Source organism: Thermobia domestica, chromosome 5 (genome assembly GCF_964235325.1).
Source record: "Thermobia domestica chromosome 5, izTheDome1.hap1.1, whole genome shotgun sequence".
Lineage (NCBI taxonomy): Eukaryota > Metazoa > Arthropoda > Insecta > Zygentoma > Lepismatidae > Thermobia > Thermobia domestica.
Window position 1 is genome coordinate 295,708,533 of NC_137458.1, and position 26,915 is coordinate 295,735,447.

Consider the following 26,915-nt stretch of genomic DNA (forward strand, 5'->3'; position numbering starts at 1 on the left):
TCTCTTAAATGTTTTCCACTGAACTATAGAACCATTATGACAACAGAGAAGAAAGGACATAGGGATGCGCACGAGACAAGATTTGAGACTGTCTCGACTCGAAAATATGCTGTAAAAGTGGTCTCGACTCGAAAAATATATATTTTTCTATTGGAAGAGCTGTGTCTCGACTCGAATTTTGTCAGGAAAATTCTGTCTCGACTCGACTCGAACGCATCCCTAGTGGAGGGCTGGCATTCGAAGTTTAATAAAAGGCTGACAAAGGAATATCCGAATATGTTTACCCTTGTCCAGCTTTTACAGCAAGAGCAGAGCTTCTAGAAGTTGGGGAGAAACCAAGAGAACAGAGACTAAAATATAAGCGTATTCAGCAGAGAATCAAGTCCTTGCAAAGTAGTTTAGAGTCGGGTCAATTGGATTTGATTTCCTGTGTAGACGCTGTAGCTTACAGTTTACATTTATAACAATGAAGGTTGTGTGTGGGTTTAGTATGTGTTTCCAAGTTTCGAAGTTTTGTTCTCTCTCAAATTGAAAAGATATATATGTGACTAAGAAGTTAAAACTGTATTTTCTTTCCGATACTTTAACTTGTTATTCTAGAGCAAACTTTGTTCTTCTAAAGTTTCCTTTGTAGACATTTGGAAGTATTTATCTCTAATAAATTGTGTAATCATTTTACTCAACGTAATTGTAGTGTTACATTATATCTGACACTTTCCCTACATTTGTTATACTAAAAATGATTTTTAGGGGTATTTGGTCACATGAAACAATTCGTTCCACTCGCGTGTTCAATCTAACTAACCAACCCTCACTCGTGCCTTGAAGTTTTGTTAAAGAAAAAAAAAATGAAATCTTTTGAGTTTTACGTCCCACGGTTATGCCGGTTAGGCTAAAGGAGCCGGTGATGATGAGTAATGAATGAAATGGTGGAATGAAGAAAGTGGGAGGAAACGGGAGAACCCCGAGGAAACCCACGCACAAGGTGTTTGTCCACCACAAAGTTCACTTGGCGGGCGCTGGGATCGAACCAGCAAGCACTGGAGGTGGACGCTCTACCACTGAGCCACCGCGCCTCCCCCTAGGAAGCTTTTGAAATGTGGGTATGGAGAATAAGACATTGCGTGGAACGAGCAGTCAGTCTAGAAGTAGGGCTTCCAATATCCGGTTTGGATGTCAAAAATAAGTATTGATAAAATGTGATGATTTGTGTCCGACTGCTACAAAGGAAAGTGAGATGAAATTTATGTCCTTTGCTCTATAACATATAACAGGTTCACATCAGAAATCAAACTGATCTAACGTAATATGAGTCTAATCCCTCCCATGAATAAACCTCAAATCTGCCCGCCTCCCCTGAAGACAAATCTGCTGCCCTGATCCTCCACAGCATTGATTTTCAACTTCATAAATACGTACTTTGAAAATCACTTAAAAAAAAAAAAATGACTATGCGAACGGTCTTACCCGTCCCCCCTCCCAATGTTGAAGACAGATCTGGCCCGATGTTTAAGGGGAAAAAATTGCCTTTGAATTCGAACGATTTGGAAGTCGAACCTGTATTTGGCACGAATCAAATACAGATTCCAAAGGTTTTACTTATTTGATTATTTTTATCCCTCTAACAGTCTGTTTTTTTCTTCTTTTTTTTCAGTGGCTTTATTTACCATTCCTATCCTTTCATTTCCCCATTTACGTTTCTGTATCGATACTAAACGTGAGCTTAACTTTGTAACTTTCGTTTACCTATTCAAATTCATTAATGTTAGTAGATCAGCGTAACTTAGACCAACAATTATCACAACATCCGTGCACCATTCAAGACTCCGAACATTTCAAATCCTGAATTAAATGAAATTTTGAAGCTTACTTGGTTTAAACTTTAACAAGTGCGAAAAGTAATTTCCTTTCTGTGTGAGAACGAGAGAAAAACAAAACTGCTTCATAAATCAACGTACGTGTACTCTGTGTTGTATTCCTGCTCAAGTAAGGAAGAAATCAATTAACATTCTTCGTCAGCCATTGTTTTAAGCCGCTAAGTAATGAAATAGCCATATACCAATACTATGAATGGTATTGGTACACCAACATAGCTAATTTGCTCCGGTTTTTTTCTTTTCTTTTTTCCTCAGCGTCGTACATGCAAACTATATAACAATGCAAGGTTAACGAACACAACTGAATTACCCTCTTGAATATTGATAAACCTTGAAGAGGATGTGTGTGACTTTTTAGTCACAGAATGAATGGCGTTTTGTTGAGATTTGAAACAAGAATTAAAAAAAAAAAAAAAGTTTTAAAATGTTTATTTAACTTACTCACCACTTCCGTGCACTGTTTCTTACCATGAATGGGTTTTCCATTCTAGTTATTTAAAATGCGTTTGGTGAATAAATTTAAATACTTACAAAGCAGTAAAAGGTTGCCTACGTAGATATGAGTTGAGGCTCTTTCGTCTCGAAAGAAAAGTTTCGGAAAGTCTGCTTTTGAATCGAAATATCCATTATATTTTAATCAAAAATTTTCTTGTAGGCCTTATATCTGGAGAACTGCATACAGTGTAGCCAAACCCAAACTATCAGTGAACTCAGTATGATGTGTATTCCCTAAAAAATACGAAAACTCGATTTAGGGATCATTCGAAAATTTTGTGGGCCCTGATCCAAAAACTAATTATTGGCTAAGATCGCAATTTTTTAATGCATTTTTTGGATCATTTCTAAAATTCTTGGCCAAGATCGTAATTTTTTTGATCCATTTTTGGATCATTCCTAAAATTCTTGTTAGACCCTACTGAAAGCTCTATTTTGTCCCTCTTATGGTCAATCTCATGTTTACGTAAGTTGGTTAATAGCAAGTAAGAACGGAATCAAGAAGAAATAACCCGTACATTAGTTGCGGGAAATGGAAGATTTTATATATATATATATATATATATATATATATATATATATATATATATATATATATATATATATATATATATATATATATATATATACACTAATTACGTTTCTAACATTATTCCCAGTAGTCTTTTCCAGAATGTTTACATATATCACAGCGGCCCTACTATTGTTGGAAATACTTCCGTAACAATGAACTGGAAATGACACTCTACATAATGCCTTCTTCGGAAACAAATTAGGAACAACGGCTTCGCCCTTTTCTAGAATCAGATTGGTCCCTTTGTCTTTATTGTTCACTGACGTGCGGCCATCTTTGAATCTGTCGTACCACTCCTTGATCCACGAGATGCTCGTTGCATTGTACCCTAACGCATGTTGGGATCCTGTGAATCATCTCTACGTGGTATCACCAACCATTTGGCAAAACTCATACATAAGTGCTGCTCAAGTCGTTCCGTGATTTGACAGAAATTGCAAATCCCACCAGCGCAGAACTGTGCTCACTACACGTCTGCTTTCACAGGTTGACAGTCCGCGACTGTTGCTTTCTGTGAGCAGGCAAAAATTAAATCATAACTTACACATTTCTACCGTCCATAATTTATTTATTTATTTATTGAGAAAATGTAAGGTTCAATATTTATTACTATTATTATTTATTAATTTATACATATTTCTGAGTACTAATGGTATTATGACCTTAAGCTCGTCACGTAGGCCTATGAGGGATGGCACCCCTCGGCGAGCACACTATCTGGGGAACGGGGAAATGGCCTGAGACCTGTATGTTAGGTATGATCTCGGCATTTGCCTGGTGTGAATGAGAAGTCTAGGAAAATAATCATTCAGAACGAGTGGGCTGAAAAAAACTGTTACACCTTTGCGACCTGGTGTTACCAAAGACAATCGAACCCGGAATCGCTCGCATCAAAAGCGACAGCGTAAGCGACTACCCTACGCGGGACCACAATATATTTTTAAAAACACCCTATATGTTACTGCAACGATCAAATCCTTTTATTCTCGTGACTACTATCGAAGAAATTAATTATTATTAGCCCTGTTCTTATTATTATTTTCGAAATTAACGTTCCACAAGTATGCACTGCGACTAAGGGAGACGGGTTGATAATTTCGTAGAATTAAGAAAGCGGGAGGAAACGGAAGTATCTCGAGAAATCTCACGCATACGATGTTTGTCCATCTTTCAACTGATTAAAGCTATTTGTATATGCCAATTTTACAATCGGGAATAAGTTTGTCTTCTAGAAGATGAACCAAATTAGCAAGTTAAATCTCTGAGGAACAATAGCTCATTTGGTGGGAGATTAGATCGAACCAAGTACTTCACGCGCAAGAGCTCTAAAACAAGGCCATCGCGCCCCTTCGAAGTAATTAAAAAATTTATAAAGAAATGAACTTACCTGTCGTATTGTGCGGATATGGAAAATGTCACTAAAAGCATTGAGATCAGAGACAGAATTATAACAAAATTTTTAAGGAGAATAACGTCTCACCCAAAGAGAAACAAATTATGTATTTAGAAACCTACGCCACGCTGAATTCCACAATAGCTACAGATCACCGATAATACTCGAGCCTTCTAAGATATGAAAGTTAACATGAATAATACGTGCAGAGAGCATCAAGTCCTAGTTGATACCGAGGGGGAAAGATATCTTTGGGGAGGTCAAGAAAATGATAGGATAAGACAGGATCTCAAAGATGTCTGGGTAGTAGTAATCCGAAGGAGATTTTCTTGACGCAATATTTGATATATTATATATATATTTATTACGGCGATGAACAATCTGGTTCCTTACACTATAAAGTTAATACATTATATACTCTGGAGGTGTCTTAAGGAGATGTCCTAAACAAAATCGTATTCGACGTATCCTTGAAATGTCATCTTTCCAGATTTAATAGAAATACAATTCTATGAAGAATATCGAGAAGAGGTATCTAGATGAAACCAACGACAAATGATGTGTGCAAAACATTAATGATACATAAAGCACTACCTTGCTCTACTTTTTACCATACATATCTAAGTACTTATGTCGTGATACCAGTTTATTCATGCCGTCACTGAACGCTGTTACCAGCATCAAATATATACGACAGTGTCTGAGATCTTCAGCAGTACATCCTTTCCGGAAAGAACGTATCATGCTACCTAGCTGCGAATCCTTAGATTGAGCCAAACAGCGAGACGCTGCAGATGTGAACACTATCGAGTTGCGAAACCTGAATATATGGAACAAAATTTAGAATTATACCAAAAACAATAATCAGTACATTAAGAAAGCTCTTTCCCCCTAACTTCTTGCGATAAAGTTTAATGTTTTTATCATCGAGACTTTCCTGAAGAACCGCTACTAGTGAAACGAAAAAAGGACGAGACAATACAACTCGCCAACTTTACCCACATAGCACACGGAGGTCCACGAGACGTCCCAGACTGATCCGCAATGGACAACGGACAACCCGGAATCATATGAAGTTGCTCCCGGGACATCCATAGCACCTGCGAGGGATATCCAGATGTCCGCTAATGTCCCGAAAAACTGGATATTCGACGGTATCTCAAAGGGATGTCCACTGGCAAATCGTGAAATAATGTGGTCCTAGGTATGTCCGGCGTGGGATTTACCCGGGATCTAATGCCCATTCCGGACGTCCCGTGGAGATCCTACGTGGAAAACTTTTAGAACGTCCCATGCAGGACGTCCATGGGATGTCTGCGTATTGTCCTGAAAATCCCAGGATCTATATGGGATAATTGGGATCAAAATGGGAAGTCGTGTGCTATGTGAATGTATAAACGGGAGTGTTAATCCTTTACTCACGCGCGCTTGGAAAGGCAACTCCATGGATGTTTTTTGTGTTAAGGAAAATTTACTCCCGAAAATAAAATATCTCATTAAGAAACAGCATATCAATGTAATAATTATATAAGCAATCACAACGTAAAAGTCGCAGGGAATTGAAAGATTGTATACTCGGAAATAAAGTTATGACAAAACATTTTAGTACATCTCTATGTGCAATCGAATCCAGGGTCACCCGCACCAAAGCCACATAGAGTGCTGGTCCAACAAAGACAGCATTTCCTAAAGTAGACAGAGCTCTCAAAGGAAGTGCCAGAATAAGAGAAAAAAATCGGGAACCACTACATGATTTATTGAAGTGAACTAAGCAAGCTTCTAACATTTGACTCAACCGTCATATTCGTATCAGCCCGCCCGAATGTTGCACTGACGTAAAACTTATCCAATTTTAATGAAACTTGGTATGTACCTTCCTCCCATCTTTCCAAAATAACTTATTTGGAGCTGCAATCAATGAAGAATAGGGTAAAAATTCACCCTATATTGTAAGTTCAGACATTCGAAACATTTTCCCCGTATAAACTAGGTGAAAATTATTCGATCTTGATAAAACAGTGTATATTTTCTTTAGGACACCCACATTGGATATTGTTGTACTTGAAATAAGTCAAGGGTAAGTGGGTAAAAGGGGGTAAGTTTCCCGAAATTTTGAAGTTCCATTATTGATGAGTATAAGTAAATAGTATAAGAAAAATATTCTGCCATAACCTTCACTACGATTATTCTATTTTTATGCAGTACGATTTAACTTCTCTTTGACGCTTTCCAATCACTTCAGCGCTTGGGGTAAAAGTGTCACGAACAAAAGGGTAAACCTCACACTCCCAGGTTTGAGGGGAAAAAAATGTGTTCCTCAGTAGTCTTTGTACTATATGATTATGTGATTTTAAAGTATTGTGACGCATATTTCCTTTGAGATTTTCCAGTGGTCTTCCCTGCATGAAGTTAAAATCAGCAACGAGTGGACTTAAACCCTCTTAATTATGAAGTTCCACGACAATTTGATGGAATATGGTGTAGGCCTACATATGTAAAATGTGTGTGTATCTCAGGATTTCCAGCCATCCTTGATGCTTGGATTTAGAATCAATCAACAATGGGAGAATGAATATAACTCCCCTTACCCTCTCCGCGATATATCCCACGACAGCTTTAGTTAATAAATAAATAAATAAATAAATAAATAAATTTTAACAAAATATGGTGCTCTATGCGGTTTCCCCATAATTCCCACTTCTTGAGATTGAAATGAAGTCAATAATGAGGAAGTGAATGTTCTCTAAGACCCACGATTATGCCCGTTAGGCTAACAGAGACTAATGTTATGATTAAAGCCAGTTAATAATGGAAGAATTGGTGGAATGATAAAGGAGGAAATTGAGTATCCAAACTCACGGGCACGATGTTGTCCACCACAAACTAACCTGGCCGGAGATCGAATCAGGAACACCACTCACCAGAGGTAAGCGCTCTACCACTGAACCACTCTACTCCCTGCGATTCACAAAGAAATCTCCACGGAGAAAAAAAGTTATGAAACTCAGCAATAATAATAATAATAATAATAATAATAATAATAATAATAATAATAATAATAATAATAATAATAATAATAATAATAATAATAATAATAATACTTTCGCTTGTCTCTACAGAGCACAGTTGGTATCACTAGATAGTATGGTAACTATTGGAACCCATAGTTGTCTGCGCTATAACATTACACAACGCTGGTAAACTAATCTGAATTATTGTCGTGTTATGTGTGTGTTAATAAGAACCTACACTCATTGTCTTCCATCCATACGCATAATTTCAAGGTCACTCTTCGATATGATGTACTGATCTAGTAACACAACAAATTACTCTCCAATCAGAGAGAAGAGCCGGGGAAGGCACACATATACTCTCAGCTCGTTGCACACATGGAATTCTTTTCAACCGTCGTCGTGTGGAAGGACCGGTTTGGATTCTTGCTATGCGAGTGTGTTATGTATATGTAGTCGCACAGTGTATATGCCCCGCAGACAATACATTCATTTGTCACGTCGAACAATCGTGCGCAGTTAATTGTAGCCACCCACACGTGAAAAGTCAAAATGAAAAGTTTTTTTTTTTTTTTTAATTTTATTTTGTTACATGTAAGCACAATGAATGGTCACGAATATACAGGTTCTTTAATTAGAGCAATCTTCTAATGTATTGCAGCTCGTGTGCATTACTGGATGGGATGCAACCGGTTTCCACTTTAACTTGAGGTTAGGAGAAAAAAAAAGAAAGTGGAAACCAAAAAGTCATATAAGGGGAAACGATTACAGGCTACTCACAATTTTGCAATATATAATTGCACATCATATCATGACAATATTATTTACCACACTTTTATTACACAATCTTATTCTCCAAAAAGGATACTAAAAATGTCCATTATGTAGTAGACACGATTTTCTTTCACGATATTTCAATAGCACATACATCTAAAAGTGTCACTCACTTTTTAAAATATTTATTTACTATATTCAGATATATCTGTTGACATTTTACACTGGAATTTTAAGAAAGGAAAGTGAAGAAATCTCAGGTAGTCGTCCAGGGAGAAAACGGTGAAATTCAACCCCAATGGCTAATGCAGGACTCAAACCATGGATTTTTTGTTACACAATAAGAAAGTTAAGGTTCAGTTTCCTAATAGGCATGTTCTTAAATAATCTTTTTCTAGTATTGAGAATATATCTGCGTTTGCTGCGTTAAGTCCAGAAATCGTAAATCGTAATCGTTTGACAAAGACCGGTATTGAAAATATTCTGCTTGTGTAAAGCCTTAAAAACAAAGTTTATTAAGCGCTTTACACACACTGCTGGCTAAGTGGTAAGTGTTTTAAATCTCTGCATAAATTCTTCCCTACAAAGTATTAAAAAAGGTTTTAAATTTCAAACGGTTAGAACATTTTGAACTTAATACCTTTTACGCAGCAAACATAGATATGAGACAGCACCTATAGATTTTTGGGGGCCACGGTGGACCAGTGGTAGAGCGTTTACATCTGATGCGTGAGGTCCTGGTTTGATCCGTCAAGTAAGTTTGTGGTAGACGTGTTTCTTCCAGACATGTTTTTGGGGGGCACTGAACCCCGAGGAGACCAAAATAATATTATATATATATATATATATAGAATAGTACCAGCAGTACCCCCCGGAACAATTTTTCTGAAAGAACAACTGGTGGTAGACAACATCATGTTTGTGGGTTTTCTCGGGGTTCTCCCGTTTCCTCCACTTTTTCATTCTACCAATTCTTCCATCATTATTCACTTGTTTTAATCATCGTCTTCCTTAAGCTAACAGGCATAATCGTGGGACGTTAAACTCAGATTGAACTAACGACCGCAGACATTTAAAGAATGCATATTATTACCTAGGAACCCAGTGCCTGGTCAGTTTAGGATAGGTTATACGACAGCAAAACCATATTTCAAGAACGGACAAAATTTCAGTTTTACTAATAAAAAGCAACCAGTTTAAAATAAATACATAAAAGATCTGCACTCCTTCCTCCAAATATCACTGGTTGTAGGCATATGCATAATATTGACTTTCAATACAAGGAACCACTTATTTTGTTTATAAAAATTAGAATATGCAGTACCAATGTTTTGTATTGGTGTGGGTTGGGGAAAGTAATCAGACCCATAATCTTTTTTGGGTAAGTTTATGTTTGCAGTAGCAAGAGAAACCAAAATTTTCCTTGTTATTTCAGATTAACTGTTTGAAACCAACTGAAAAAGGAGAAGCGTATGCAGTGGCGTAACTAAGGGTTTGGGGGCCTCCCGCAAACAGCGTAGAGCGGGGCCCTATTCTCTACGTCCCACTTCACGATTTGGGGGCCCTCTGACAGCTTGAGACCCCCGCAATGGGGGTCTGCGGGGCCCTTATTTACGACCCTGAGCATATGGCCAAAGCAATTCTGAAACTAATGTTTTCCTTTAAATTGCAGGTGAGTTATAGAATCGATTTCCTAACAAAAGGCAAATGGAAGGATACAGTACAGAGTAGAGGCAAGAACAGTCCTCGATTATCTACACGAGATATTTGACAAACGCGGGCTGTCTAGCCGTTATCCCAAATTGTACGGAAAGGAGTTTGAATGTCCACCAATATCACCGGATACGATTCCATATGACTTATCTTTCGAGTTACTTGAAAGACTTTTAAAGACGAACTCTGCAACAATTCATAAAGTAAAACAGACTATAGACTCAGACGAAAGTTGAATCTAGTATTTTCGATTTAGGATTAGGAATTAAATTTCTGTGTTTTTGGCAGCTATGGCCATGTTAGCCCGTCCTCTATGAGGGATGGCATCCCTTTGGCGATCACATTACTATGGAAACTGGGGAGAACGAAGTGACATGAGAACAATATGTCAGGTTCTTTCTCTGGTATGAATGAGGAAAACCCAGGGAAACATCACTCTGGATAGCGATCCTTAAAAAAAAAAAAAAAAAAAAAAAAATCACAATCTTTCGATCAAGTGTCTCCATTGGAAATTGAACCGGAGATCGTTAGCAACTACGCTACCCGGGACCACCTGTCCTTTCGAGCAGAACGTATAAATACTAACCATATTTCGACGGGAGTGGAAGAAGTCACTGCGGAAACCAATGTCTGAGCGAGTTTAACCAGTATCACCTCCCTCTATCCATCCAAAATTTGAGGAAATAGAATAAAGTTTCAAAACTACAATTTTAGGATTCCACTTTAACATTTTGTGAGCATCTATTTTATGCGCACTTCGTCTAGTACTGGGGGCCATATGAATGTGTGTTATAACAGAGTGGTTTCAGAATAAACCATCTAATTATGGGGCTTGGCACTTTAAGCGTTAATCGAAAAAGAAACTTAAGCAATGTATATCACGTATCAATGTCAATGAGGTAGTCCATCGTGGATGTAGATTTAATATACGCCGTTCGGTGCTGGGGGGCTGGGATCAATTTCCGTCGGAAGCGTATGAGATTTGCTGTATATTTAGGTTTCAAATAGCTTCCGTACTGAAAAGTACGCTAAACCATACAGTAAGAATACATTAATATTTATCTATAATCTAAAAGTAACAATTGCCAAAAAATACTAATTGGCGCCCCTCACTGGTTGATGGCCCAGTTCTTCCGGCACCTAAGATATTGGTTGATATATTAGGCAGGAATTCAGAATGTTCACAAATATAATAAGATTGAAAACTAAGAGCGAAACAGTTTTTTTTTTCCTAGTCAAATTGTAAAAATGTGATACAGAGCTAAAAATAGTGAGCAGACTCATGTGTACGTTAGTCGGACTGAGAATAGAAGTTCTCAAATGTCACCGCTCCGACGCCGGTGGGTATTTAAGGACATTAGTGCAACTATAGAAAATTCGATAGTGCACTTCAGTTTGGCTATGAAACAGCATCTTACGGCAACAGGATTCTGAACTGACTTACAGTAGAAAGTTTTCAGAAAGAAGAGAAAGAGTACCTTGTTTACCACTTTAACCGAAAGAAATATTTCTGGGAATAAAACTGTTTTATATAGATGACTGTTCCCTTCCATTCTGGGATCTTGATTTAAAAAATGATGAATTCAGTCTTATTGTATATCTTTTACACATTACTAGAAAGTAATAAGACAAGGATTCCTGAACATTGCTATGAATCACCTAAGCACAGCGTCCTACCATAATGAAATGCGTTGAAATTATTACCAACAATTTTAACTGCTAATAAAATTTGCGCAAACGTCATTTTAAAAAATATTAAACTGTGAGATTATTGCTATTTTGTTTATGGATTGCAGTATTTTTCACAAATGTAGAAAAGTCAGAGGAGTGAATAAAACTTCATAAATTCAGTTTTTAATCTCACATTGTCGAATATTCGGATCAATTTCCTTACATAAGGGAAATCAGAATTGTGGCTAGACAAAAATAACTATAGCGGCATTTCTATTTACTCGATTGTGTTCACAGATCAATAAAATATCTTAATCAAAAACGGTAGGGTGGTGGAGTTGCCCCAGCACCTGCATCGCAGGAGGAAAGTCACGCCCTCTAGGAAATGTAACAAATTTGCTACTTTTAATTCATTTTTAAGAACCATAATATTTATAGATGACGGAACTATCGTCTTGTAAGGCAGTTTTACGACTGGGTTCCTATAAAATGATGACGCTAGAGGGGGCGGACGCCCTCCGCCCCCTAGAAATATTATATGATTTTGAGTTTAACCTCGTTCAGCAGCGAGGCTATACGAGACGTGGGACCTACTACTTAACGTGGAATCCGAAGCACATGAGTTCCCGCCGGGAATCGAACCAGGGTCTCCCACATCAAAGGCATGCACGCTAACCGCTTAGCCATGAAGAAACTCCAGAAATATTGTACTGTAGAACTAATATAAAGCTATTATCTTCGGTATACAAGAAAATAGCTGCAACCAAGGAAATTAAAACTAAGTCAGCACCAGGGGCGGATCCAGAACAGACTTCTGGGGGGGCCGGTGGGTTGTCATACTGCTACTTTTAAGGGCTCCAAACTTTAGGATGGGTTTTATTTATATATTTAAAATAAGAAAGTTACCTCTTCTGGGGGGGGGGGGGCGATCGCCCCTGTCAGCACTGCCTCTTATACAAGTACCATCAATGTCGCGAAGTGTACTTTTAACATCACTGGCTACATTAAAGATAACTCACTAATAGATAATTAAAATAACTTAACCATTTCTAAGAGATTCTTTAAACAAGTAAACACTTTTTACGTCCACCAGTGGTACTGTCAAATTACTATTCAATTCAGCCGTTTTTCTTTCAATGAGAAATGTAAATAATGAGCCATACTATGAAATTTGTATTTTTGTTTTAATTACAATCGATTTGACACCATAAAATTTTTAAAAGATCGCGAATACATCTTGTTTTGTATTGAACAGCCTTCGTGTTATGAAGTGGGTTATTATATTATTACCTTCCCCTGGTTTGAAACAAGTGGACTATCACTATCGTTGTTACGAAAGTCAAAATTGGCGCAAAGTTATTCATTCGATCAGGATACGGAATCCTCACCTACATCTTTGGTTCCTTAATTTCGTCCCAGGTCCCGCAAATGTAACTGACAGCTCTGATAAACGGCACAGGATAGAACTGCCTAACACGAGGCAAATATATATTTGTATACATTAGACAGGGTGATTTAAACTTGCGTAAACCACTGTATCATAACTGATACCACCAAATGACCAGTGTTGATGAGGAACGTTATTATTATTATTATTATTATTATTATTATTATTATTATTATTATTATTATTATTATTATTTTAAGAACTAATGAATTTGACGTGAAACTATCGAAGTTATATGTATACATAGAAAAATTCCACATACATATGTGTCACTTTTTCATTTTAGCGGGGGCTTATACATCGGACTTATATATAAGTAATTATTGTGTCTTTAACTTATAATCAGACACAGTTTAGCACTTTTTCCACATGACATATAAATTTTTTATTGCGAAATGTTATATTCTCACGATAGGCGAAAGAATTTATTTTCAAAGAAAAAAAATATGCACTTACCTTTTGAATTAATAAGGGTTGTCCAAAGTCCTTTCCACCCTGAAGTCGGAAACCCCAGGGTGACCCATCAAATCTCGAAAGTTTAACGTTGATAAGTTGTGCCATTCCCTTTTCTTGTTCCTTCGACTAAAGCTAAATTAATTTAATTACCTACCCGATAAACTTTCGCGCGTTGTTTAATTACTTCTTTTTTACTAAACAAAAATAAAGGCAGGCGGAAGGATGTAGATCGCTATTTCGAACTTGAGTGTATATTACAGGCACTTCGGTGTTCAGAACTGTCAGCAAGTCGAAGGGAGCCGAAAGACTCGAGGAGAAAATCAAATGATAGTGTCGTCTGCTACAAGCTGCTTCTACGCACGCGCATCACAGTTATCTCCTATTCGGAACTCCAGTTCGTTCAGGTGCAACGAAAGTGTTGCCAATTTGATGCTGTAAATATCAACTAAAGGATTGCTAAAGACTTTTCATAGCAGAGAAAATATTGAGTGCATAAATTCTCGTTTTCTACGATGCAAATTAATGATATTATTCTAAAGGGGTTTGGTTTATCAAAACTCCTTTATATATTTACCTTGTTTATCAATGTAAGTGTGTGTGTGTGTTTCCGGCTGGGAAACACACACACCAAAAATAAAAAATATAATGCATGATTATTTTTTTTAATTCTGTGAAGAACACAGTTTTGCAGTTGAAAACAAAAATGAGTAACAGAAGTACCAGTACGCTTAATAGTGCCATCTATGCGAAAACTGTGGAATTACAACTAGTTTCGAACGTTCCCAATCTGATTCAAAATGCATTAACAACTACATACCGTTATGAAGGAAAGCACAGATTATTTACCACTTCTGACCCGTATCTGTCCCACTATGCATTATAGGATTAAGAACTACTTAATGGATTCAGGGCCAGCTCTATTATATGTGCAACACATGCATTTGCATAGGGCGACAGGGTTTGAGAGGCGGCAAAATCTGTCATAACTATATTACTTAAAATAAACATTTCTTGTTGGGAATAGACTTCATGACGATAGTAGTTAAATTTGCTAACTAAGCTAACCTTGTATTTGTATACTATATTTATAAATCATGTTTAGGTCGCATTAGATGAAGGACACATGGACAGTGCTAAAGCAAATGGTCAAACAAATCCCAGCATGAATTGCTTGATTGTTGTCAAATACAAGAACTCAATTCCGAACACCTGTTAATTCAGTTAGGTATCACAGTTGTAATGCCCCACGTTTCATGATGTCATTACAAACTCCTAGATGGCAGTATGATTACTCAATGTTTTATTTGTTTACAATAATCATGACTAAATTATGTTTCTAATTTTATTCTGAAGTTTCAACGTAAGGTTATCAAAGCTACAATCATTCCAAGTATTGACGAAAAATGTACAATTCTACACCATAAAATTCTAACATACACAAAAAGAAGAAAGTAACTAAGACCTAATAAATTATTCTTTTGTTGAATAATAAACAAACTAAAAAAGAAAAGATTTTAATATAAATATGAAGTTGAAGTACTGGCTGTTTTAAATAATAAATCGTGGAACTGGAAACGTTTGTAAGATTGTTTCAAATATATTACGATTGAAAGTGAGATGGAAACTGAAGAAATGAGGTACTAATAGTTGAACCCACTCCGGGTTCTCACTAATAAAATCAGATGTCGTTTAATATGATCTAAATTCTAGTTGGTACTTTATCTAAATTTTAGTAATTATAACCCATTATCTGTCCACGGATCAGCGAATGGTTTTGGAGGTTCCACATATGATTTTGATGAAGACCAGGAAGGTATTCCGGCTGAGGGATCAATAATGTTGATGGAAGTATTTGAAGTTTACTAGGATATACTGCAGAGGTATTTTAATTATAATTTCACTTTTATTCAATCTATTTCATACTGGAGCTAGCGATTGCTAAGTGTCTGAAACAAGGGTGTTGAGATATCTTTAATTATAATATATGAAGAAGTAACAAGACTACATAAATATAATTTATTAATTTTATTAATGATGATGATATAAAATGTGGACTACTACTAATGAATATTTTTATGAATATAAATAATAATATTTAGAAGATGATAATATATCAACCTTGTTTACCAAAGCAATATACGGCACCTGCTATATTCATCTGGAGATATTAAGTAAATGTAGGACCAGTACAGACAACTGTAATAAAATAATCATATATTATTAACAGCAATTTAACTGATGCTAGCATATCCCAAGTATATATACTCATAAAAGGAAAATAAGCTATACAAGTTTCCGCAGCTACCTGTAAAGGAATAAAATTGGTATTAATATCATGTACAGATAATGTGATTTATCAACGTCATCGATTCATGTATTCTGATTTATGTTTATATGTTTCTATGTATATGGATGTATTATGTTACCTAGTTTCATTACAAGCGCTATTAATTCAATAATACCTTGAATCTTAATCACACTTTAGATATTTTGATTTTCTATTATATCTAATAGTAGTTTCATTTTAAATATATTTGATTCCTTGGGGTACGGGCTCCCTACATTGAGAACTTGGATGTATTACTGTTGCTTGGAGCTATGCTCTAAGCTGGCGACTCGGGCCATTCAAAGTCGCCTAGCATGGTTTTCTTTGGATTGTGCGTTGGACGACTTTAATCCTAAAAATCAAATTTCCGTTGCGTGTTTTACATACTTACCCCACTCTTCGTCTTCTGCTGCTGTGATGAAAGTCCGTGCTGTAATGATAATAGAAGATGCATCGGAAGAAGAACATGTGACTATAACGCAAAAATGAAAATGAAATTTTTGAGCTTTACGTCCCACGGTTATGCCGGTTAGGCTAAAGGAGACGGTAATGATGAGAGATGAATGAAATGGTGGAATGAAGAAAGTGGGAGGAAACGGGAGAACCCCGAGAAAACCCACGCACACGGTGTTTGTCCACCACAAAGTTCACTTGGCGGGAGCAGGGTTTGAACCCGAGACCCCTAGCACCAGAGGTGAACGCTCTACCACTGAGCCACCGCGGCCCCAAGACTATAACGCAGTGGTGGTGACGAATGAGAGGAGCGTTACACAGTTTTGAATTGAAAATTAGTCTTGTCTTTCTCACAAATTCCTTATCATTGAAAGTGCAAACAAGTTTCTTTTTTTTTTTAATTTTTAACAGATGTAGAAGAAAAATCAAGAAATAAAGATAAAAGAGCCAGTTGCACTAGAATTGCAAACTGATATATTGAGATTGAAGCGTGATATTAAATTATATATATTATAAAAGTATTACCATTTTTCCTTTGCAGGTGTGTTTGCTTTATCTTTCACTAACAAAATATATTATTATTTAAAGTAAAAAAAAAAAGACACAACGAGATTGAATTCGTAGTATATAGGGCTTTCTGAGTGCGAGTACTCATTCCCTCCCCTTCGTTGTTCATGATGGGGTAGCATGCTTAAAATCATGGGTTTTAAGGTTTGTTCTTTCTAGAGAAAGGGACAGCAAATAAATGCCATTTGACGGAGCGGCAAATTATCTAGGGCCAGTCCTGGATGGATCGCCATAAATTTTGGCCAGAATGTATTAGAGCCAAATGTTAGAAATCGACTTTGTTGATGAAGGTGATATTAAAATCGGAAAAGAATCAACCATTTTCGGGTTAACCATTGATCATCATAGTGCAAGAAAGGGGTAAGTATAGTGAGAAGCTGTTTTCGGCAATTGATTAAGCGTCCCAAGAATACTTTAATCACCATTTTTAACTCTATACTCAAACCGGAAGTGATAGAAATATACTTCAACTTCCGGTTTCAATATTGATCTGCGTAGTGTAAGAACGATAAGAGATAACAATAAGTTGTTTTTGGAATTGATTTGGCGTTCCACGAATAGATACCATCTTCTCGCTTAATCATCTATTCAAATCGGAAGTGGCAGAAATTATCAACTTCCTATTTTAACGTTGATCTCCATACAGTAAAAACGGTAATATATATATATATATATATATATATATATATAGAGAGAGAGAGAGAGAGAGAGAGAGAGAGAAACAATTTTCTGCAATGAGTTAATCTTGCTAAGAATGGATTTCGCCTCCATTCTAATCTCCTAGTAAAGCCTGAAGTGATAGAAATCCACTATCACTTCCGGTATTAATATTAATTGAGGAAATAGCACAGTATTCTAAACCAAACTTCTTCACGTAACACTGCTATTTTTGTTAATGTGGCGTTATTATAATGAGTTTATTAGCATAAAATCGATTATATATTAATTATGTTCTAGTATCTCGAATCCCTCTGCGGTCAGGCGCTTCCTGTGTGGCCCCGGCTTCGATTTTCGGTGGGATACTTGTTTCTGATTCAAACCCAAACAGTGATTCGTATTACACTTTAAAATTACGAATGGTATCATATAAAATAGTCTTGTTACTGAAAAGAAACATTAAACTATAAATCAATTCATCTGTTTTGGTTTAAAAATTAGTAATATTACAAATGTAGCCGGAAGACAAATTTTCATTTCAAACATTAAGGTTATGGCTGATTGAAATGAGTTGAATTTTAATAATTTTATTTTGTTTTGTTAATTCCTTCAAACTATTTAAATGTTAATTACTTCGTGAAAGATAAATTTTGTTAGAAATAATTTTACTAACAGAAAAGTTGAATTTTTCATCATAGGGTTTTTCTGCCATTATTGGCAGGTCACTTGTTGCAACTGAGAAGCTCCCATGCTCAACGGTCTTCCACTAACCTCTTCGTCTTCACGTACGATTTTCCTGTTTTGATATCATCCATCAATTGTAGCCCTATTCACCCCTCCCTCTTTTTCCTGCTACCATACGCTCTAACGCGTCCCTCATGATACAGTTCTCTTTCTCTTCTTAATAATATCTAAAATTGTTCTTTTCTCTCCACCATCATTTCTAACATCCTCTCATTCGTTTTCTGCTCGACCCAGCTAATTCTCTCCATTATTCTCCACACCTACATTTCCAGTTGTTTTTCAGTCGTTTCCAGTCGTTTTTCATAATTGTTTGCGTAATGTTCATGTTTCTGACCCATGCAATGCAATAATACGTACAATACTCCACACGAAACATTTTATAAGTCAGAACTCATTATTCAAGGTACCACGAAATAGTATTTTTTCCCCTCCTAAAGGCGTCTTTTGCCATTCCTATCCTTGCTTTTATTTCACGTTCGGATGTCATAACATCACTAAAAATACTACCTAGATTCGAAAACTAGCCACATGTTTTCTTTTCTCCCCTCCTACTTCTATATTTGACACTGGCCACTTCGTTCCAATCACCATGGCTTTTGTCTTTCTAACATTTATTTTCATCCTCCATTCTTTACGCTCTTCCTCAAGTTTTATCAACATCTTATTGATTATACTTTTTTTTTTCAGATTCCGTCACAAATGCTATATCATCTGCAAACCATATACACCAACCATTGTATCCCCTATCGAAATGTCATCTTCATTGTGTAGGCTCTTTTTCACTATCTCTTCTAGATAGATATTAAATAATGATATTAAGAGACCAACCCTGTCGAACTCACCTTCCAATTGCACTCTCTGGTAGGAATTTATTTCGGGAGGGTTCTAAACCGTTTTGGGGGGTCCAAATACAATTTGAGGCTAAATTATATGAAAATTTCTAAAATTACCCCTAAAAGTAGACTACATTTACAAAAAAGTCGGGATTTCGCGGGGGAAGGGTACGGACCTCCAGGACCCACCCCTTGCGTACGCCCCTGTGTCATTTCCTCCCTCATTCTAACATTAACTTGTTGGTTCATATATAAGTTTTAATTTAAGTACTATCAAATTTATACAGCGGGGTTCAGTAGTAGAGCGATTACCTTTCGTGAATGTGGTCCCCAGTTCGATACCCGGCCAAATATGTTTGTGGTGGACAACATTGTGACCGTGAGTTTTCTCAGAGTGCTTCCGTTTCCTTTCACTGTTTCATTCCACTAATTCTTCCATCATCATTCATTTGTTTTAATCATCGTCTCCCTTAGTCTAAAGGGCATAATCATGGGATGTTAAACTCAAAGATTTAATTTCATTGCATTTTTACTATTAAATTTATTTATAATACAAATTTGTTTTGAAAATGAGAGACACACTTAACTAGTTTCGACAAAGAAATTAGTGAAATTATATCATTAAAATACCAGTTCATCTCACAGAAAACAGAAAAAATAATTCCCCTCATAAAATAATGGGCTGAAAATAAAAACAGCATTCCTACTCAACACCCTTAGGAATTCCATATGGAGAGGAATGTATGGAAGGAGATCATCCGGATCTTTGTAGTTTTTTCGTTTTTTTTTCGCAATTTAACATCCTTTTTAGCACTGAGGCTCTTCGGGAACCGAATCATATAACCTCCCATCGAGATTCTAATCCCACTCTATATGCAGTGGCGTATTTACGATTTTCTTTCGGGGGGGGGGCTTTGCTAACTTTCGGGGAGGGCTTTGCCTGAAAATGTGAAAATTCTGCAAGATATTTCATATACTTTACTATAGTAAGTAAGATTTCGGGGGGGGGATTAAGCCCGGAAGTCCCCCTCCCCTAAATACGCCAGTGTCTATATGTATATGCAAAACATACAGTCACGAAGGAGCTCTTCTACTAGAAGTACCGCCTCAACATTTTTTGACTTTTGGAGTAAGGAAAAAATCCAAATTATGAAGAATAATTCGCTACACAGTTTGAATCTAAGATTTCACAATTGCTACTCCAACTTGGTTGTCAGAATTCTCAGAGGAACAAGCGAATGGGAGATATCAAAGCTGCTAAATTTTATGATGCACTTCTAACCATGCCCTTCCGTTTTTCTTCGTGCAGTCCCAAAGAGGTGGTACACAAGAAGCTACGAAGCATATATGGGAACATCTCCCTCTAATACTTTATTTTCTGAGAAAGAAGAAATCTAATAAGCTATATTGTGGTGCTTCTGCAGAAACAATAGGGGCTTGTCGTCTCCAATCTTGATGGATTCAAAGAAATCGGACGGTTTCGACATTTCATGAATCACAGGAAGCCATCTGCAAACTTTTCTCTTTTATTTATTAGATATGATAGTCATTAGGCGTCCACTCGAGAAACTTGAAGATACTAAGCTTACAAGAGGAAATTTTTTTCCATACTTCACATTTCTGCACATTTGTAAGTATTACCTTTCATGATAGCTTAATTACTTTCACTACTATATGAGAGAATAAAAAAACAATTGTGCAAAATGATATAGAGTGTATGTTTTCTGCAGAACAAAGTGGTGAAAAGTGGGTGATATGCATGATGTGCCAGTGCTGGGCTCACAATGAATGTATGGCGCTGTGTGAAAGGTTTCTATAATTTATTCATGACGTTTGCAAATATATTACTTGAATTTACAGTTTGAATATAACAGATATTTAAACAATATATGTCCATTAACTTACAAATGTATAATCTATGAATGGTTTTATACTTTTTTTCTCACATTAAAGTTTTCGACTCTTTTCAATTTTTAAAAATTGTTTTTTGTACATTCTTTTTATTATTTTTTGTGCATTGTGTATAATTATAGTTGAATGTAGACCTATAAGCTTGGTAAAACTACTTACAAATGTATGGACGTTTTACTTCCCTTTTCATCTGATTAACAATCCATGTAGAGAGCAGTGGTGCTGTTCAACCGGTTCGTGAGAACCGGTTAAAATTGTTCGAGTTCGCAGAACCGTTTGTTATACCCAGACATAAACACACTCACTCTCTCTCTCACACACACACACGCAATACCTAGCCAAGAGTGAAAGAAAGAAGCCAAACAAATTTGTGAAAACACCTCTTTATTTTCCCACTTGCTTGCATTGTTGTGAACGGAAGCAACTTTGAATTATTACAATTTAATGGACAGACAGAAATTTGAATACGAATTCCGAAATTTCGTCCGGAATACTGGGACCTGTGAATGCAATGAATGTGATATGTATATAATGCCTATTGTGTGTGCTACCTATTTGTTTTTGTATGATTCCGATATCTTCATCAGTTCCGGAGATATGTGTCATCGAAGCAATGTGTACGAAATATTGATCTTTTCATCGATATCTCGAAACGATTGCTTGTCATGACCCATACTGTCATTCCTGAAAACATGGCCCTTTCCTGGTGGGACATCATATATATACGACGCGTATTCCAAAAGCAAGGGCCGTTTGATGATTTGAAAAAAAAAAAAAGGCTCGTGCGGAACAGGGTTTAGTGCCAGAAATAGATACCTACGGAGTACTTCACTTTTCTACATAATCGCCATGCCGTTCCAAACACTTTTCGTAAACCTTCTGAATAGAAGTTTGCCGCCTGTGATTGGGACCAGATGACAACGGCAATCTTGAGATCCTCGTCGTGTTGAAACCGTTGTCCACCAAGCCACCGTTTCAAATGCAACAAGAGGAAGTAATCATTGGGGTAACGTCGGGACTGTATGGAGCGTAGTCAAACAGGTCCTAACGAAAATCTTGAATCCTCTTCTCGACGACGGCAGTGGTATGAGGACGCGCGTTGTCGTGAACGAGGATGTTTCCGAAAGACAGTTTCCCGTGGTGTCGATTTTGAATCGTACGTCGCAGTTTGGTGAGCGTGTTGCAATACACGTCAGCTATAACTGTTGTCCCACGTTCCAAGAAATCAATCAACAGGACGCCCTTGTCGTCCCAAAAGACGGTAGCCATCAGTTGGCGACTCGAGTGCGACGATTGCTTAAACTTTCTTGGTTTGGGGGAACCTGAATGGCACCACTCCATGGACTATTGTTTGGATTGCCGTTGGTGTAGGAGATCCATGTCTCGTCGCCCGTCACAATGTGGGAAAACAAATCATCTCCGCTGTTTTCGATAGCGATCCAAAAACTGTCGGGCACTACACATTCGTTGCTCTTTATGCTGGTCCGTTAGCATTTTCGGCACTCACCTTGCACTGAATTTGTGATATCCGAGAGTTTCTGTGACAGTCCTGTAGATGGTGGTTCGTGCAACGTGGGAAAGTGATGAGCCAGAGCAATGATTGCCAATTGCCGATCACTTCGGAGTTTTTGGTTCACTTGCTCCATGAGGTCATCCGTCTGAACACTAGGCCTGCCATTTCGGTCTTCATCATACACGTTGGTGCAACCATTTTGAAACTCGCGACACCATTTGGAACCCTTCCTGCACTCATTACTGTAGGTTCATACACTAGGCACAATTTCCGATGGATATCAGCAGCAGAAGTAACTTTTGCGAGTGAAAATCGTTTCACACCGCGCACTTCCCAACTAGCGGGAGAAACAATTCTCGCGGCCATTGCGATCTCCCTTCCACGACTGCCAAAGCCAAACTTCTACTGACTCACGGCCTACCCCCATTTCACTAGACGTCGACATCCCTTACCTCTGGGATACTCCTTATATATATATACGTATATATATATAAGGAGTATCCCAGAAGTAAGGGCTGTCGACGTATAGTGAAATAGGGATAGGCCGGAACACAATTTTACGCATGCAGTCCCAACGACGAACTACTGACGAAGCCAATGCAATATATATATATATATATATATATATATATATATATATATATATATAGAGAGAGAGAGAGAGAGAGAGAGAGAGAGAGAGAGAGAGAACCGATTGTTAAAAAGTTAGAGTGGCACCTCTGGTAGTGAGGTATAGTTAGTCACAGAAAAACGTAACGGTATTCCATATTTAGGTATTTTTCTCTATTAATTTATTGTTATCATTATTATTATTACTTTTTAAATTTTAACATGTAAATGTGATTAGGAAACTGACTTTCTGATGTTTCATCAAGCAGGTTTGCTATCCACTAAGCTATAAAAACCGGGAGGAAACCGTAGTTAAATTAGTCTTGATGAGTGTAATTATTTTCAAGTACTTGTTATTATACGAGGGCCGCGTTGGCTCATTGGTTGAGCATTCACCTCTATTGCATGGGGTTCTTGGTTCGATTCCAGGTCGTGCCAAGTGAGCTTTGTGGTAGACTTAGGGTCACTATTGATGTTAGGTCTAATCATCATCTAGCACTCTAGTTATTTCTTGACAACACAGAAAAATATGGAAAGGACACTTATCCCGCAAGTTTCTTTATGCTTATAAACAAGAAATGTTTGCAAACTTTCCACGAAAAATGCAACCGAGATTATCCGCATTGGCACATAGAAACACAAGAAGAGAACACAAAGGGACCAGTTTCGTTGTGCAAAGACTAACAGCAATTGAAGTTGCACATTATGCATTGCTATCTTTCATAGCTATTATCTGAAATGTACAGAGACACCTGTTGGCGCACATTGAAAATTATCAAAAAATATTAATTTTCCCCCATGTCTGGATATGACATACCCAACCTATCCATTATAGGAATGAAATCTTCATGGTTTGAAATAAGCAGTGCTTTTACTTTGTCTTCATCTTACATTTCACTCTCCAATTATGACAATTCATTTATTGTTCCGACCAATTTTCGGCGGGCTTTCACCCTGGAACGACGCATTTGTGCAACCATGTTGGTCAACAATTTTTTCTTCATTTTTTCGTGTAACAATTCATTGTCCGAAGATTTTTAGTATTGTTTCTGAACACCCTGTATATTTTGTATCTTTTAATTTAGAAGAGGCATGCCAAATAGTGGAGCTATAGATTTCTGATGTGGGTAGGAGGATATCAGCTAATAGTTACATATTAGAATAATTTAGAACGTCTTGTGTTAACAATTTGATGCTTGTCATGTCATCATCAAAAGTATTCTGTCACCACTGGTAGGTTTACTTGCTTCGAATTGAAAACCTTCTATGCACCACGATTCTTCAGCTAACGCTTTCGTCTTGACGTATAGAAAGGCTATTTTCTCATGGTATTTGGAAATTGGCCAATTGCAGCACAGGGAAAGCCCATAGATACCGGTGTCTGCCATTTCGTTTTGTGTCTGCCAATGTCGATAACATCATTCACAGGCAGAAGGATTAATATTCTCTGCAAACTCCTCGTATGTTCTTCCAATCTTTCTAAAACTTCATGTGGCTTGCTATTTTCCTGTTTTTATTAGGATCACACAAGTAGACATTAATTCTTGAGTAAAATCAAATTTTTGAATTCTTTTTCTTTATTAATAGGCAGTTAGATAATTATCTCGATCGAATTCGTTAACGAAATTAATCCGTTAATATGTTCACGAGTAACGGTGACTTTAACTATATATATCCGTATCCCGTTCAAAATATATACCATTTCCTAGGTTCTATGCAACCTGCACAGTAGCAAAGAAGTGTTGGTTGCCTATAATAAAAGGATATATATATATATATATATATATATATATATATATATATATATATATATATATATATATATATATATATATATATATATATATATATATATATATAGCTTTTATTATTGCAAATTATCAAAGACTAGTGAGTTAATCCGTTAACATCTTCACGGGTGGCGGTGGTTATTCATGTCCCGTTTAAAATCTATAACATTCCCTAGCTTCTATGCAACCTTCAGAGTAGCAAAGAAATGTTGGTTGCCTATAATAAGGGATATGAAAAGTTTTCTTACTGCAAAATCTCTCGTACATCATACATGTAATCGTGTGATCCTCTTTACTCTCTTCAGCAGAGTTTATTTTCTACTGTCCTTGTACTCTTTCTAATCCTTCTACCTCTTCAATTCTTCCCTTGCTCTACCTGTTTCCCTTTTGTTATTAATTTAACTTCTTGTTAATCTTCTTGCCTTTCTTGGAATAATTTTGTTTCTAGATCTTACGTTCTTTCCTTTTCTTCTCACTACATTTTTCAGTTCGATATATACTTCTGTTTCCATAAGGTCATGATCTGAAAAGATTTAGCTGATAGAGATGAAAATGGTAGATTTTATATCTTTCTTTCTTGCTTTAGTTTTTATACTTCAAAACTCTTCTTGAATTCTAACATAATCATCTGAATTCATCTATTGATGTCTCCCATTTATTTCTTTCTGTTCTTGTTTGATGATTGAACCGTATGTTTCCAATTCCTGTTTTAGAATGGAGTTCTGTTTGGTTATTAACCAGTCTCTACCTTTTATCTTTATTTATTTATTTTTGTTCAAACTATGTGTGCATACTACTACTACTACTTTCTTATTCTTTTCTCACAATCAGGGCCAGCTTTACCGTATATGCAACATGTGCACTTGCAGGGGGGGGGGGCAAAAACTGTGACAAAGAGTACAAAATTAAAAATGTAAAATATAATATAAATATATATGACTCCATGATTATAATAGTTAAATTTAGTAATCTGACTCGCCTATTTGCATATTACGTTCCACTGCATTATTATTCTTATCAAAGGGGCCGCGGTGGCTCAGTGGTAGAGCGTTCGCCTCTGGTGCTTGGGGTCCCGGGTTCGATCCCAGCCCCGCCAAGTGAACTTTGTGGTGGACAAACACCGTGTTCGTGTGTTTTCTCGGGGTTCTCCCGTTTCCTCCTACTTTCTTCATTCCACCATTTCATTCATTACTCATCATCACCGTCTCCTTTAGCCTAACCGGCATAACCGTGGAACGTAAAACTCAAAGATTTCATTTCATTTTTTATTCTTATCAAAGCCGGCGCTAGAAGTTTTGCCGCCCTGGGCAGTACTTTCACATGCCGCCCATTCATATTTCCTTTCTCAAATTTTGCCGCCCCTGTATTACTTTCTTTTTGAAATTTTGCCGCCCATCAAACTTGCCGCCCTGGGCGGTGGCACGGCTTGACACCCCCTTGCGCCGGCCCTAATTCTTATGGATTCTCGTGTTCGAAATAACTTGTACCGGTATTTCAATGTAGTTTTTCCTCGTATTTCGACGACTGTAGGTCTGAAACTATGCATCTTTCCCCACATCTTTCAGGTCCTCATGGACTTTTTTTTTTCTTATTTCAGGTGAGGAATTACTTCCTATAGGTGTCAGTATAGTTCATTAACACCCTGTATATTTCTATTAATCTTTCTAAAATTATGATGGAGTCACATATTTAAAATCGTGGCTTTTAAGACGTGTTATTTCTCGGGAAAGAGGGCAAATGATACTAGTGCAATGGGCGGCACAAATTGTCTAGGATCAACCTTGCTTATAACAGCGTTATAATATCTCATTACAGTTGCCTTACACCCTTTTTCTCTCTACCTACGATTTCTTCTAATATACTCAGTGGCGGATTTAGAAGGCGAAAACTGCGGGGTGCAACGAGAACCCAAGCTATGATAGGTAACCTATACCATGAGTTTACTATAAAGTTTCAAAAATATATACACCTGTAAATAATAGCTTTAATTATTTTTGTCACTCAAAAACTGGTGGTCTAGGCCCCCGGCCCCGAGCTAGATCCGCCTCTGAATATACCAGCCCTGCTACTGTCATTGCAAAACTTAGTTTTTTTTTTTTTT

The 26,915-nt window shown here is 36.9% G+C and overlaps 1 protein-coding gene across 21 annotated transcripts in view; it reads right to left on the minus strand.

Moving 5' to 3' along the window:
- Zasp52 (Z band alternatively spliced PDZ-motif protein 52) overlaps nt 1-13,759 on the minus strand; it is a 246,443-nt gene extending 232,684 nt beyond the window's left edge. For 7 of the 21 annotated variants that reach the window (XM_081760309.1, XM_081760322.1, XM_081760317.1 and 4 more), the window contains exon 1: nt 13,412-13,756. In XM_081760309.1, the coding sequence (XP_081616435.1) occupies nt 13,412-13,516 (105 nt within the window). In that variant the 5' untranslated portion in view covers nt 13,517-13,756. Of the gene's footprint in view, nt 1-13,411 lie in introns of all 21 variants that reach the window. The other 14 variants (XM_081760310.1, XM_081760321.1, XM_081760314.1 and 11 more) reach the window with 4 other exon arrangements.
- Between the last annotated feature and the right edge of the window lie 13,156 nt (nt 13,760-26,915).